General features: G+C 40.7%; 1 protein-coding gene across 2 annotated transcripts; it reads right to left on the bottom strand.

Annotated features, from left to right (window-relative positions):
• Positions 1–1,152: 1,152 nt before the first annotated feature.
• Positions 1,153–11,011, bottom strand: ccs (copper chaperone for superoxide dismutase). Of its 2 annotated transcripts, none has more exons than XM_018739486.2 (8): positions 10,852–11,011; positions 10,246–10,318; positions 8,797–8,934; positions 8,465–8,639; positions 5,532–5,592; positions 5,148–5,225; positions 4,173–4,276; positions 1,153–3,932 (listed from the first exon to the last, which is right to left on the bottom strand). In XM_018739486.2, the coding sequence occupies exons 1-8, from the start codon at positions 10,873–10,875 to the stop codon at positions 3,779–3,781; spliced, it is 807 nt and encodes a 268-aa protein (XP_018595002.1). In that variant the 5' UTR covers positions 10,876–11,011; the 3' UTR covers positions 1,153–3,778. The 2 variants fall into 2 exon arrangements, with proteins under 2 accessions (XP_018595002.1, XP_018595004.1); XM_018739488.2 differs by having other exon boundaries at positions 10,822–10,894.
• Positions 11,012–13,776: the final 2,765 nt, after the last annotated feature.

The following is a 13,776-nucleotide window of genomic DNA, read 5'->3' as shown; positions in this document are numbered from 1 at the left end:
TGACTCAAACAACATTTCTTCCAATAGCATCAAAGTTTATTTTAGGTTCTCTTCATCATTGTATGAATACCTGAAGAAAGTTCTAGAAAGAAATCACCACTGCAGTTTGATAAAATTCCACCAGCGAGTACAAAAGAGTAAAAGACAGTTTTTCTTTTGGGTACAAGTGAAGACATTCTGCAGCTGTATTAAAGGACGGAAATGGGACATGCAGGCATGCGTGAGGTGCAGGACATCCATAAGGCACACATGCACATTAAGATCAGCATGTGCATCCTTTGCAAGTGTGATGAACAACATGATCATAAGTCATGAATAACATCAGTTGAAATTCTGCAGAACAGTAAATCAATTCAAACAATAGAACTGACAACGTGTCTAATTACATTTGCAGTTTCGGAACATCAAGCTAAGCATCCCCTTGAATGCTATCAGCAACTATGGTCATAAATTCAGTCGAGGTCTAGCGTTATTTCTCCCAGTGTCAGGGGCTGTTATTACATATTTCTATTTTTATAGAGCACTATTTCCCCTGTTTCACTGTCTGACAGTTAGCAATTGTCCAGAGCACAGCTACATCCATCACTTTAGATTAGATACCAAGAAGCTGCATGTTCAACAACCCCTGAAACACATCACATGCGGTATTTCCCAAACATGAGCACTTCAGTCAAAACAGAGATGTTAATACCAACAGTTGTGCAGCAGTGTGTGGAGAGTGTACGCTGTGGACATCACTGATTTATTTTTCTGGATAATGACTTTTCAGGTAGTTGGTCCACTGTACCAAAGCAATGCAATTAGAAAGGATAAAGGTGATGGCAGGTGGTCTTAATGTCCACCTAAAACTAAATAAAGTATTTGCTGAAGAACTTCTAATTTTACCTTTAGTGAGTACTCTGTCACTTGGCTATGTAACTTCTCTTTCTGTGGACTTGTATCGTACAGATCAAACTGCCATCCCACACAGGCGAATATGCGTAATGACATGATTGCTGGGCCTGCTGCACTCACTTCACAACCATTTTCTACCCTTCTTCCAGAGAGCCCAAAAATGTAGTGGTTTTCACACTCTCAGAGTAGCTATATTATACTATGCAAAACATCAATGTTAAAAAAGGCAATGCACATTTTTGGCACAGTGTGGAGTTATTTTTTTTTTGGTCTTGGAACCAAGAAGCTGTTTATTTCATTTGCACAGGCGTTGTAGACGGCATCACTTGGGCCTACGGCCACCACTGGCTGCATGTTGTCAGTGAGTGGCCACAATAACAACATGGAAAAGACTAGAAAAATGGAAGTGCCCTGCTATAATTTGCTACGAAACTCTGAAACACAAAGTCCTTTGACAGCTATTGCATTATCAGTTGAATCCTATGCTTCCTGGGCATTTATGGCCTTCTTCACAGCTCAGTTCAAAATAATCTGGGTATCTTAGAGCCATTCTCTCTTATCTTCAAGCAAGAACTCCTTTTGTCTGCCTCTTCCATCTTATGCCAAGCCAGTGACTTGGTTACTTTCATTCGTGGTGTGTGTCGCTTGTAGAGTCCTGTATGCAACATTCTAATCTCCATGAACTGTATCTCACAGTACAGCTGAAATTTGTATGACTTTGCATGGTGTGATCTGCATAGTGTGGCCTGTAACAGTCTTTTATTTCCAGAATCAAGCTTTCTCCCGACTGGGACAGCACACGTAAAACTTGTCCATGCTGTATATCACATTACTCCTTAATCTCTTTGCAGAAAATTTAGAACAGAGGGTGTCAAATATTTGGCCCACATGATGAATGAGTGGGTTTTAAGCCGTGACTAAATACTGTAATTATGCATTATGTGAACTAGCACTAACAGCACACTAATGACTAAGTTATGCAGTAAATACATCTATTACACAGCAATGTCCTCAAATGCCCGATGACACCTTATCCCCAGGATTACTATTTTACTTTAAAAGTGTACAAATGCTTGATCTGAATGCAGCAGCTTGCTGATGCCAAAGAGTACAATGTTCACACATTGTGAAACTATTCATAGCAAGAGCTTTGATCAGTACACTGCAAAGGTATGTGAGGATAAAGTGACTGAGCTGTATTGTGGCTTGAGGGTTTTGTGTGTTCATAGATGGCAAAAAAGAATTGAGTCCATTCTGAAATAAGTCTACAACGCAAAGGTGGAAGGGTCCGAATACTTTCTGAAGCCACCGTATACAGACAGAGTCTGGAACATGTCATAACTGATAGAATTCTTAAAATTTATTCAGTCTAATTAATGCAATGCTCTCGTGCCTTTTTTGTGTTCAGCAGGCAGAGCTCTATCCTGAATAATGTGCACGTCATTGACATTAATGGCTTTGTGCAACATACCATCATCGTAATTTTATTTCAGTTGGTTGGGGTATTGCTGAGACATACACTAGAGCATCATACGCACATGAGTTCAACCACTTATGTGAAAGAAAAACAAGTCATAGACCTTGACCAGAGCCCGCACCATCTGCGCAGCTATCTGGGTATAGCTGACATTGAGCTTAAGTAGCAGAAGCTGTCAGTGGATCAGGCTGTTCATCAAGAAATTATCCTTCAGAAAGTTAAACACCTCCAGACAGGAGCAGATGCCCACGGCCATTGTAGCAACAGAAAGGCAAACACCGCAACTATCGCAATCTATGCAAAGTAGTGATCCAGAAGCTGTCTGTACAAGTGCCCCTGTCTCATTAAATACTGATAAGCTTGCCAGAAAATGGATACATCTCTTCCCGATATGCAATAAGCTGTCTGGTAATACCGGGCAGAATTGACAGCAGCCAGAAGCATGGTATTAATATGATTCACATATAGCATGAAATGTTTGATATAGAAGCAATGTGAACATTAAATAGGCTCTGGGAAAGATTGGTCTATAAGCACTAGAAAGATGGGGCTATGAGGGGGGGCCAAGACTCATGGATACGGTGATGGTGGGCGTACCAGTGCTGTATTTCCAAGTTCAGTTCATGGTAGTGCTCATCGAAAATTGTTTCTATATGCTAGAGAACTGACTCCTAGGTTATCACTTCAGACTCCTGATAGATAATCAGCAGGTAGCAGCCCATCCAACTGTTAACTAAGAAGCTAAAACATCTCCTTTGTGCCCAGGTTTCTGACACTGAAGATGGATTTGATTTGCTTGCTGAAAATGAGGTTTTGCCTTAATTATTGCTCAGTTATTCATTATTAAGAATTAGAGATATTAAAAAGACACTTAAAAGTAATTGTGTATAAAGGCTCAAAAAAGAAATAGAAATAGAATATGTCAAAGCATTCATCTCTATAAGATGCAAACAGTGATGCGTCCCTTACGTCAACACATAAGGGAAACAGTCTCAGAACCATGCCAGGATAATTAAATAACAAATAAGCTCTTCACAGCTATTACAGCTTGAAACGTTAACGTATAAATTATTAGTCACGAGGCATCACAATCTTCTTTGATCTGTTTTCATTAGGACAGAGTAATAGAATATTACTCAAAGCTGCGGAGTATCTCAAACCAGAAACAGTCAAGAACTCTACATTTTAAAATAATTATTTTACTTTTTTAGTTATGAAATTCATAGATTATCCAAATGAAAATCTGAGTGTGGCTTAAGTGAATGAAAATACCAGCTTGGTCATACTGAAAACCTGTACAAAAGCTCCATCACTGTCACCAGCTTAGATGAGTATCAGCAAGGATTTTATCACTCTTAATGCAGGTCTCCAGTCTATCACCAATCAGTTTACAGCAAAGCAGTCTCTTCACAGATTGGCTGCTGGTGTCTGGGTTTCCCTGCGTTCAAGGGCTGAAAGAGTGCGCGCTCTCTCCTCCCAGAGAGAAACTCCATCACAAGCACAGATCCGCTTGGGGTTCTTAAAGAGGCCTGCTGAGCGCGCAATGATCCCACATGCTAGCCTAAACAAAAGGAGACAGACATGAACATAAGCTACATACAAAAAAAGAGAGAGAGACCAAGACTGGTTGTCTACTTAGGGAAAGTACTTTGCTCAAGGGTACTACAGCTGGAGGTGAGATTTGAACCTGTGACCTTTGGGTGCAAAGGCAGCAGCTCTAACAATTACACTACCAGCTGCCTCATATGCATAGAAAGCACTGTGAAGCAAAGCAATGGAATGATTTTGTGTTTCACCTCACCTCTCCCCAGAATTTCCAGTTTCTTTAGACAAAGGGTGCCCCCCTTTGCCCAGGTCATCCTCCCCCGAACTCACAACTATAGATCGCCCAATAATGTCCCACACCTTAAAGAGAGAACAAGCAACACCACAGAACAGTACGAGGTCAATTTACTACATATGCATTATGTACACTATACTCAAAAATAGTTTGAAGTACATGGGTTTTCCACTAATTCTATAGCCCATTTTTCTGTCAGAAAAATAAACTGTAAATGTCCAGATACAGAAGCAGCTACTCTTTTTTTTTTTAAGGAAGAAAAAAAACATAGCTATTTGTTGAACGGGTTTCCTTAAAAAGAAAAAGAAAAAAAAAACTACCTATAACGTTAACAAGCACTAATAACATTATTCTAAACCATAAGGAACACTTAATATGAAACCTTTTTTGTCAGCATTCATAAAGCACTAATGGTGTTATGGGTATTGTACTAGCAAACTGCAAGTTTTATGAGAATGACAAATACAGTAGCACAAGACCAATTTTAAAAAATAAATTAAAAAGTGCCAAAATCAATGAAAACATACATAAAAAACAGAATGCAATGCTGCACGTAAACTTAAACTGCCATGATCATGATGTCTGTTCCCAACATCCTGTTGTGTGTTCTTCCACTGATAGCAGTTACCAGTCTGAGCAGGTAGCCAAATATATTTGCATGATCAAAGACTTTTCACCCTGAACTTGATGCACCAAAAAGTCTGAATGACAGGGTATAGAGCTGTTACACCTGGATAAGTCAGTACCCACATGAGTGTCTGCATATTGACGATGGATTTATTGTGTCTCCCCTTTACCTTTCAACAAATTACAATTTCACCAATACGTTAGATCTAAGCTCAGTAATTTTCTGTACCTCGTTGAACAAGGCACAATGGAATAAAGTAGATTTTTATTATAGATTTATTATTAAGTTTGCACATTAGAGAATTCTACCTTAAGCTGATTGTCTTCTAACCGGAATGACGCTCTGCCATCTGGTCCTACCAGGATGTTGCCCAAGTCACCTACATGCTGAAACATACACATGTTTTCAAACACTGTTTCAGGCATAAACAACAGAGTTGTTACAAGCATTTTCCCCCAAAGTTTTCCATGTTTCTAAAAGGCACAAACAAGAAGCTAAAAATTTATTTTGCATAAATCAAACACCGTTGAATTACTACAGTGAAGTGATACTGTATATTTCACATCGCAAAACTGTACCAAAATGTATTAACACTGAAAAATTCAAGTGATACAATGGTGCAATATAAATGTACTGTATTGGATGGAAAGACTTTAAAATATAAGCTTTAAAGAAAGATATGCTTGTTGTACCCTCTCCAAGTCTTCTGGGGCTCCATGTTGTTTCTTGAATGGATTGAAGTGCTCTCCACAGCTGCGGAACAAGGTAGATGAAAGCCACAGTTGTACACCAAAATACACTCTCCGCCTCTAACTTCAGAGAAGTAATGCTAAAAAAAACATCATAACTGTTCTTACATAAGACACTTCCAAACACTTGTAAACATAATCAGAAATTAAATATATTAAGCACAAACTAGAGCTCAACTTATTGCTATGAGCAGAAAATATTTAATATGATATTGGTTAAGCAAGGCAAATGTTCAAAATTTACAGAGATATTCTCTTGACTTAAACTGCCAGTTTCACATTGTCCAATTCAGATTTTTTTGCATATTTGATACAACTGAAAATAGTATTGAAATTTTGAGATGGTTTACAAACATATGTAGAAACCAATTTTTTAGTAAACGATTTCATGAAATTGACCCCCCTACAAACAGAACAAATGAGAAAACCCTCAGGCTGAAAATACTTTATTGGTGCTGTTTGTCCCGTGTTGTGCCATGAAAATTATAATTTGTACCATTTTTGTTTTAAAGATATCCACAATTATTTTGCCAGGCTATGATGCCACCCAGATCTGCTATGATGGCACTGACACCTGGATTTGGGCTCATTCTTTAATGTTGTAATTGTGCCATTAAAGCCATGATTCTATCTTGTACTTTCTAAGATATTAACGATTATGACACGTTGACATCATTCAGCCCTGTGAAGTTGGCCCTCCGCACATAGCAAAAACAAAAAGTCTCATGTTTCATTTGTACTATTGCCAAGAAACCATCTATCTCTTTTACATTTCCAGACACTCATTTTTATGATTTCCAGACAAGTCAGACTGCTCACTTTTATCCGTCTAAGGTTATCCCACTTACCTCTCAGCCAGTGGAACTTTATTTAAAAATAAAATTAATCAATCAATAATCAACACTACAAATTACATAGAAAAAATGTAAACAGTATTTTATCAGCAAGCTCTTCTTTGTTGACTGGCATTGATTTACAAGAAAATATAGGCGTTGGATAGAGTCCATTTGTACATTTTCGAAAAACGAATCTGAACTTTACTTTTGTTAAAAGTTTAATTGTTCTTGAAGACATCATGATGTAAACTGTACAACATTAATAAAAATCATTAACATCTCAAAAGTGAAACAGAAAATTACGGTTTGAACAGCACAAACACAGCACTGAAGAATACACTAGACTTTGAGTATCAAAGCCGTTGCGGGGGGCTGGGTGCAAAATAAAAAACTTCCTCATGCCTTAACAAAAACGACACCGATTCTAATTTTAATGGCACAAAATAGACACAGCACTAATGAATCATTAGGTTTTTTCCGTTTAAGGTGTTTGTAGAGGTAGCCAGCTTCACAAAGTTCTAATAAGCACCACATAAACTATGCAAGAACACTATCTGACTTTCTTGCATTAAAGGTACTTGCAACTTATTCTATGCAAAACACAAGTGACTGCCATCAACAGCTGGCAATTAAACTCAAACACTGTAGATCATCATTATATTAAGAAATTATGCTGGAGCATGCCAGGGAGAGCCAGGTCAAAATAGTTCCCAAGCAGGGAACAAATGTGGGAGGATTTGCAACTCGTCTCATATTTCAATTAAAATGTAAACAAGTTAATAATACAAGAAAGGCAACACAACAAACAGAACACAATGTCAATCACCAAATTGTACCCGTAGGACCATCTTCTCCGCTTCCCCAATGTCTGCTTTTATTACATCTATTGTAGAACAGGCTGCCCTTGGGTTTGTTATCCCATTACCAGGCTGATCAAAGGTACAGCTGTCAGTCTTATGGGTTGAGTGTGGTGAGATTGGTGGGTCACAAATACATTCATGGACCTGCTGGAAGCTTTTTCATTTCATTCTGAGTGGCTGCAACTGAGCAAGTAAAACTACATGAACACCAGCAGAATTATTTTAATTGAGGATTATCAGGCATTACTTAAGAGCAGCTTAGCATATCTGTAGGAATCAAAAATCAATTCTAAAATTAGAAAAGCAGCTTTTTTTTGGTGCCTGTACTGCTTCAAAGCAGGAACAATGTAAAGAGAAGGCTATGGCTACAAAAAAGTGAACAATCCCATTACTGGACTAACAGGGTTAATTTGTTCAATGAAATCACCCCATTACACAAAATCCTATTATGAGGTGACATTATTTCTTTTGGGAGGGATCAAGTGTCAGATGAAAAATCTCACACACACACACAAACTGTCTGAACTGCTTGTCCCATTTGGGGTCGCCGGGAGCTGGAGCCTAACCCGGCAACACAGGGTGTAAGGCTGGAGGGGGAGGGGACACACCCAGGATGGGACACCAGTCCACCACAAGGCACCCCAAGCAGGACTTGAACCCCAGACCCGCCAGAGAGCAGACACAGGCCAAACCCGCTGCGTCACCGCACCCCTCCATCAGATGAAAAATGTGCCACCTAAAATTAATTTAAAAATCAAAACCAAAGGTATTTTTATGCATGAAGACAAATGTATGACAACATGATTTCCATTTGATTCCAAGACAAGCATTTTTATGCTCCTGTAAGGCTATTTGTTACTAAAGCTGTGTATGATTGTGCAGCCCAATGGGAAGCGAGACAGCATGCCCTTCCTTCACCCTTTTTCCAGACATTCCGTGTCAAGTCCCCTTTTGTTATCCTTCACCAGGCACTATTTCAGAATTCCTCATGTAAAAATTACCAAGCTGTAAAAATTAGTAAATCACTGTAAGTAGCTCAAGACTCAGTTGCTTTGGGAAAAAAAAAAGTCAGCTCAGTATACTCACACTATAAATTTAAACTACCACTACAGTAAGATCATTCATACCACTGACATGTCTCTGACGCCAACCACAAATGTTAAAATTTCTCTGGGGATACCTCAGGCAGTCCAATGTCAGGTCTCCCAGCTCATGAACATGCAAGCCATGGAGGCCTGGTTCCAAGCCATCAATAGTCCCATCGATCAGGCAGCACTCTGGTGAACTCTGCAAGAATCGAACTACCCCCTTGACTGAACTTGCTCCATCCAGGATTGCCACAGCTGCACCAAGGTCTGGAAAACACACACAACGTAGCCATTCCCAAATAGCTGTATATACCTGCAAAGGTACACATACACACCAAAGGCACAATGTGACAGTTTCCCAAATGTTTTAATCCAAAAGAACAGAATTCTACATGTTGTCCAGAAAAGAGCTGCGAAGGCTCACCCTGCTCTGTGCTGCCCATCCCCTTCAGCACTGCATGCCGCCCTGTGCTTTCAATAAGAGCCTGCACTTCTTGCGATGTCAGCACAGACTCTACCACAACTTGCTCCCGTGCGAGGTCCACCTCCACTGAGTGCACTCCTGCTCACACATGTAAAGGGTGCTTCTTTGAATGGAAGTACAGGTAAAAACGTATGTGTTTCATTGTTCACGTGGCATTAACCACTGCAATAATGAATTACTTTATAAAACATTAAAGCAAGAGAATTGCCATCATTTTCATTCACAAACTGTGGTGCTTATACGAAAACAGCTTCATTGTATGTACCTAGCTTTAATGACCTATGTAAGCTTACCAGAGAAATAAAAAAAAAAAAAAAAAAATTTAAACTAAAAGTTGGTAGCAATTTGACAGTTCATGCAGCTTAATGTATTACGTTACTTCATTTAGCAAACGCTATTCCCCAAAGCAACGGGGGGTATGGTGGCGCAGCAGGTTTGGCCTATGCCTGCTCTCTGGTGGGTCTGGGGTTTGAGTCCTGCTTGGGGTGCCTTGTGATGGACTGGCATCCCATCCTCGGTGTGTCCCCTCCCCCTCCAGCCTTACGCCCTGCATTGCCGGGCTAGGCTCTGGCTTGCCACGACACCACTAGGGACAAGCAGCTTCAGCCTGTGTGTGTATTCCCCAGAGCGACTTCCAATGAACTCTATGTAGTGTTACCAGCCCACACACCTTATTCACCAAGGTGACTTACACTGCTAGATACACTACTTACAATGGGTCACTCATCCATACATTAGTGGAACACTCTCTCTCACTTACACACTACAGGGGAACCTGAAGAGCATGTCTTTGGACTGTGGGTAGAAATCCACACAGACATAGAAAGAACATACAGACTGAGCAGGAATCAAACCCACATTTTCTCAAACCATGCAGGTGAAGGAAGACAGCAGTGCTACTCACTGTGCCACCTGTACATGTATTAAAACAAAGAGAAGGTATATAAACTATAGAGGAATGAGTAAAACCAATTAAAAAAAAAAAACTGCATACAGAAGAAGAAGGGTCTCAACACCAAACTCTTTCAGACTCACTTCTCCCCCGATCTTTTATATGCATGACAAACATCTATGTGTTTAATTTTGTCATAAGGAATTGCTGAATAATGGATAAACATCCATGCAGCTACTGGTACAACGTACACTGGTTCATACGGTATGTGATCCGTTGACCACTGTACAATCACGTGTCTGCATCTAAATCTCTCCTGTTCATCATGTAATCATGCACTTTTGTATTGTTCTCTGAGGTGTGCGGCGCTTTGTTTGGAGGAAAAAAGTGCAATAAATCATGTTAGTGTAACTTTTCCAGTTTCCCCAGTTTGCTCGCTGTACTGAGCCCAAGTAAGCTGCCAGGTGCGGTGCGAAGCGCTGCTGTGATGCCCGTACCTCGTACCCCCAGCAGAGCGGACCGAACGGCATCCACGCAGCTCTCACACGTCATCTGCACCGCGAACTCCAGCTGCGGGACGAGAGGAGAGAGACAGAATTACATTTCCACTGACTATATCATATTTTGCACGCCATACGTTTTTGCCCCCATCAGCTCTAACCTCAAAAACGTACTGAAAGGAATACTCCGCAGTCGTTCATTGAGTAAAAACCACTCAATCGTATCTCGCCCCCAAGTTACCGTTATTAACGGTCAAGACGAGTTTTCCGGATGCACGCGCCGGGCTGTGTGTTTTGCAATGCGCGTGCACAAGATCCTTCCTTGGCGAGTTGCTAATTCACCCGTACCGTGACGCAAAGCTGGCAAAGGTGCTCAAGAAGTGAAGTCTTAGTTTGTGCACACCATTCTTTGTGGAACGCTACATTTGCAAAAGTTGTAACACTCTCTGTCTGTGTGTCACGTAGTTACGCGGATCGGACCAGCGCCGGCGGCGGTTTTATCGAACGAAAAGTAACTCACACTGACAGTCACTCCCGTCTGTGTTTCAACACAAACGCGCAACAATACTCAACTCATTCACAGTTCAAGAAAAACTCCTGTACCTTGGCTGAAGCGTCAGTATGCATTTTTTTTTTCTTAAAAAATAAAATTTCAGCTTTATTCAATATATTGCTGCAGCGCTACTGCCAAGCTTTAATACTTCCCTCTATGTCAGTGACACAGCCGAACCAGTAATGGAGCGAAACGCTAAACACTCGCTAAGTGCCACGACCCCCGAGCTTCCTTTCCTCTGATTGGCCCTTGTGGTTTAGTCACGTGACACGGCTCGTTTCCTGTTGCCACAACAATGTTGTGCCTTCCGGGTTCTCTGACGTTTGCAGCGTAACGTTACGGAAACGTTTTTTGCAATGTTTTTCTTTTAAGCCGTTGCGAAGTATTCTGATGGGACTTTGGGATAGCCGACGAGTTGTGACAGAAATACACTCGTCATTTTCTTGAGGAGAAAAACATCACTTGTTAAAAATTACGTCTTCATTTTGAATTTGCAAATAAAATTTATCAGGTGTGTGAAAACCTGCTGTCATGTGGCCACCTCAACTGATCACATGGTGTAACAGGGGAAATGCTTAATTAGGACTGCATACCAAGACTATTGTGAAAAAAGTATGAATTTTCATACGCTAATGCAGTTGTCATTAAAGACTAATTATTTAAAGGCGAGATGTATTCTGTCCTGTTTCTGAGTGTTTTACTGCCACCTAATGGCTGGGTGAAGTAAGGCAGGGTCGCTTTTTCTTTGCAGGCGATATGTGATATTTATCCATTTAGCCTTTCTCAAAGCAATTGACAATCTACTTACAGATTTTTTTTTTTTTTTTATACAGCTGGGTAATTGTTTACTGGAGCAATTTAGAGTACATACCTTGCTCAAGGGTACTAAAGCCAGAGCTGAGATTCAAACCTATGACCTTTGGTTTGGGTCCAAAGGTAGTAGCAGCAACCATTGTGCTACCAGCTACTATAAAAAGTTGAGAAAATAGCTTTTAAAAAATTCAATTCAACATAAAGTTTTCAATGAATAAATAAATGTTTGAGCCTGGTGAGACCAGGTGGAGCTAACCCCCTAAGTCTTTCTTATGTTATTAGAAGTATATTAATTTACACTTGGGGGGCACAGTGGGTTAGACCGGGTCCAGCTCTCCAGTGGGTCTGGGGTTCAAGTCCTTCTTGGGGTGCCTTGTGACAGACTGGCATCCAGTCCTGGGTGCGTCCCTTCCCCCTCCAGCCTTACGCCCCGTGTTGCCAGGCTAGGTTCCGGCTCCCCGCGACCCCAAATGGGACAAGCAGTTCAGACAATGTGTGTGTAATTTACACTTGTGGATAACGACCATACGTACTGTATGTAGACTGTTTATTTAATGCCTGAACGTGAATATCTTATGAATCAGCCATTTGAGTGATGCGGTCTTCCCTTGCCTTACAGTACATGGTAGTGTAGTGGTTAGAGCTACTGCCTTTGGATCCAAAAATTGCAGGTTTGTTCTCCAGCTGTTGTACCCTTGAGCAAGGTATTTATCCTAAATTACCCAGCTCTATAAATGGTAAATAATTATAACCTTAACACTGTAAGGTGCTTTGGAGAAAAGTGTCAGCTAAACATAAAATAATCCTTTAATAGAAATAAAAACCTAAAGATAAAAAAAATGTATAGAAACAATGCAAATGAATTTGTATTCATTTCACAAACTAACATGTTGTCTCACATTGCCTGGCCTGTGTGACTGGACAGTCATGTCATCCCTGCTCAGTGGGCATGAAGTTTGCGTGTTCTGTCGTTGTTCAAGTGGGTTTCCCACAAAGACGTGTTACAGGTCAACTAGTGACTCTCATTTGCTGGTAGTGTGTGTGCATGTAGGGGGTTGTGGTGGCTTTCTATAGTGGGTCTGGGGTTCGAGTTCTGCTTGGGGTGCCTTGTGGCAGACTGGTGTCCTGTCCTGGGTGTGTCCCTTTCCCCTCCAGCCTTGCGCCCTGTGTTGCCGGGTTAGGCTCCAGTTCACCGCGACTTTGCTCAGGACAAGCATGTGTGTTTGTTGGAAATTTCTTTGGAGAAAAGAGTCTGCTAAATGAATAACTCTCAGCTAGATAGTTATGGATCACTGTAAGTTCCTTTCAGGGGCAAAGTGTCTGCTAAATGAGCGAATGTTTAAGATGTTGGGAGGTGCAGGTAAAACAAACATGATCCTTTTAAATTGGAAGAAATGCCTTGTAAGATGAAGTAGGGGTATTAAATGAAACATTGCATAAAGTCAAATTCTCATAACTCAAATGGACATCCACAACCAGACATCTGGATTTACTGACCTACTTTCAGCCCTCCATTCCCAAATTTGTAGACTCTGAAGACCCTGTGTTGACACAGCATTGTCTTGCCTAATGATGCTGCCTTACAGGAAATGCACAGGTTTCCAGGAAGGTTTTTTCAGTGTATAAACTAAGGGTTTATAGTGCAACGACTGTAATCCTGAACGATAAGAGATCTGACTGGACATTATTACAAATTTAAAGCAATGCTTCACAATTATTTATTTTTGTTTTACTGGCATTAACTTTCCATTTAGTCATGGTCAATTAGGCTAATTCTTAATATCTCCTCCTCAAATTATATACACCAACTTGGGAGGAGTGAAACAGGCCCAGACCTTTTCAGATATGCATGTTTCTAGATTCTCTGAGCACCCACTTGTTTTTATTTTATATGCGGCAAGCTTCATTGGCTCATTTAACTCCCGAAGGAGTGCAGAATTTGTCTTATTCCACCCACAGCCCTGTAGGTGCCTAGCTGACTGCTTTAGACAATGAGGGGGAGACACCCTTAGCCATCTCACCCACACAAGACAGACTAAAACAAATCTGTATTGCTTGGGCTTCCTCTGCCCAAATGGCTGTAGTGCTGTAGCAGGGATTTGAAAACAACCCCTCTGTGGGGTATCTGACAATATATAAATGTGACTTTTCAGGGGTATGTA

This window comes from Scleropages formosus, chromosome 7 (assembly GCF_900964775.1).
Source record: "Scleropages formosus chromosome 7, fSclFor1.1, whole genome shotgun sequence".
Lineage (NCBI taxonomy): Eukaryota > Metazoa > Chordata > Actinopteri > Osteoglossiformes > Osteoglossidae > Scleropages > Scleropages formosus.
The sequence above is the reverse complement of the archived record's forward strand: the minus strand, read 5'-3'. Positions and strand labels throughout refer to the sequence as shown.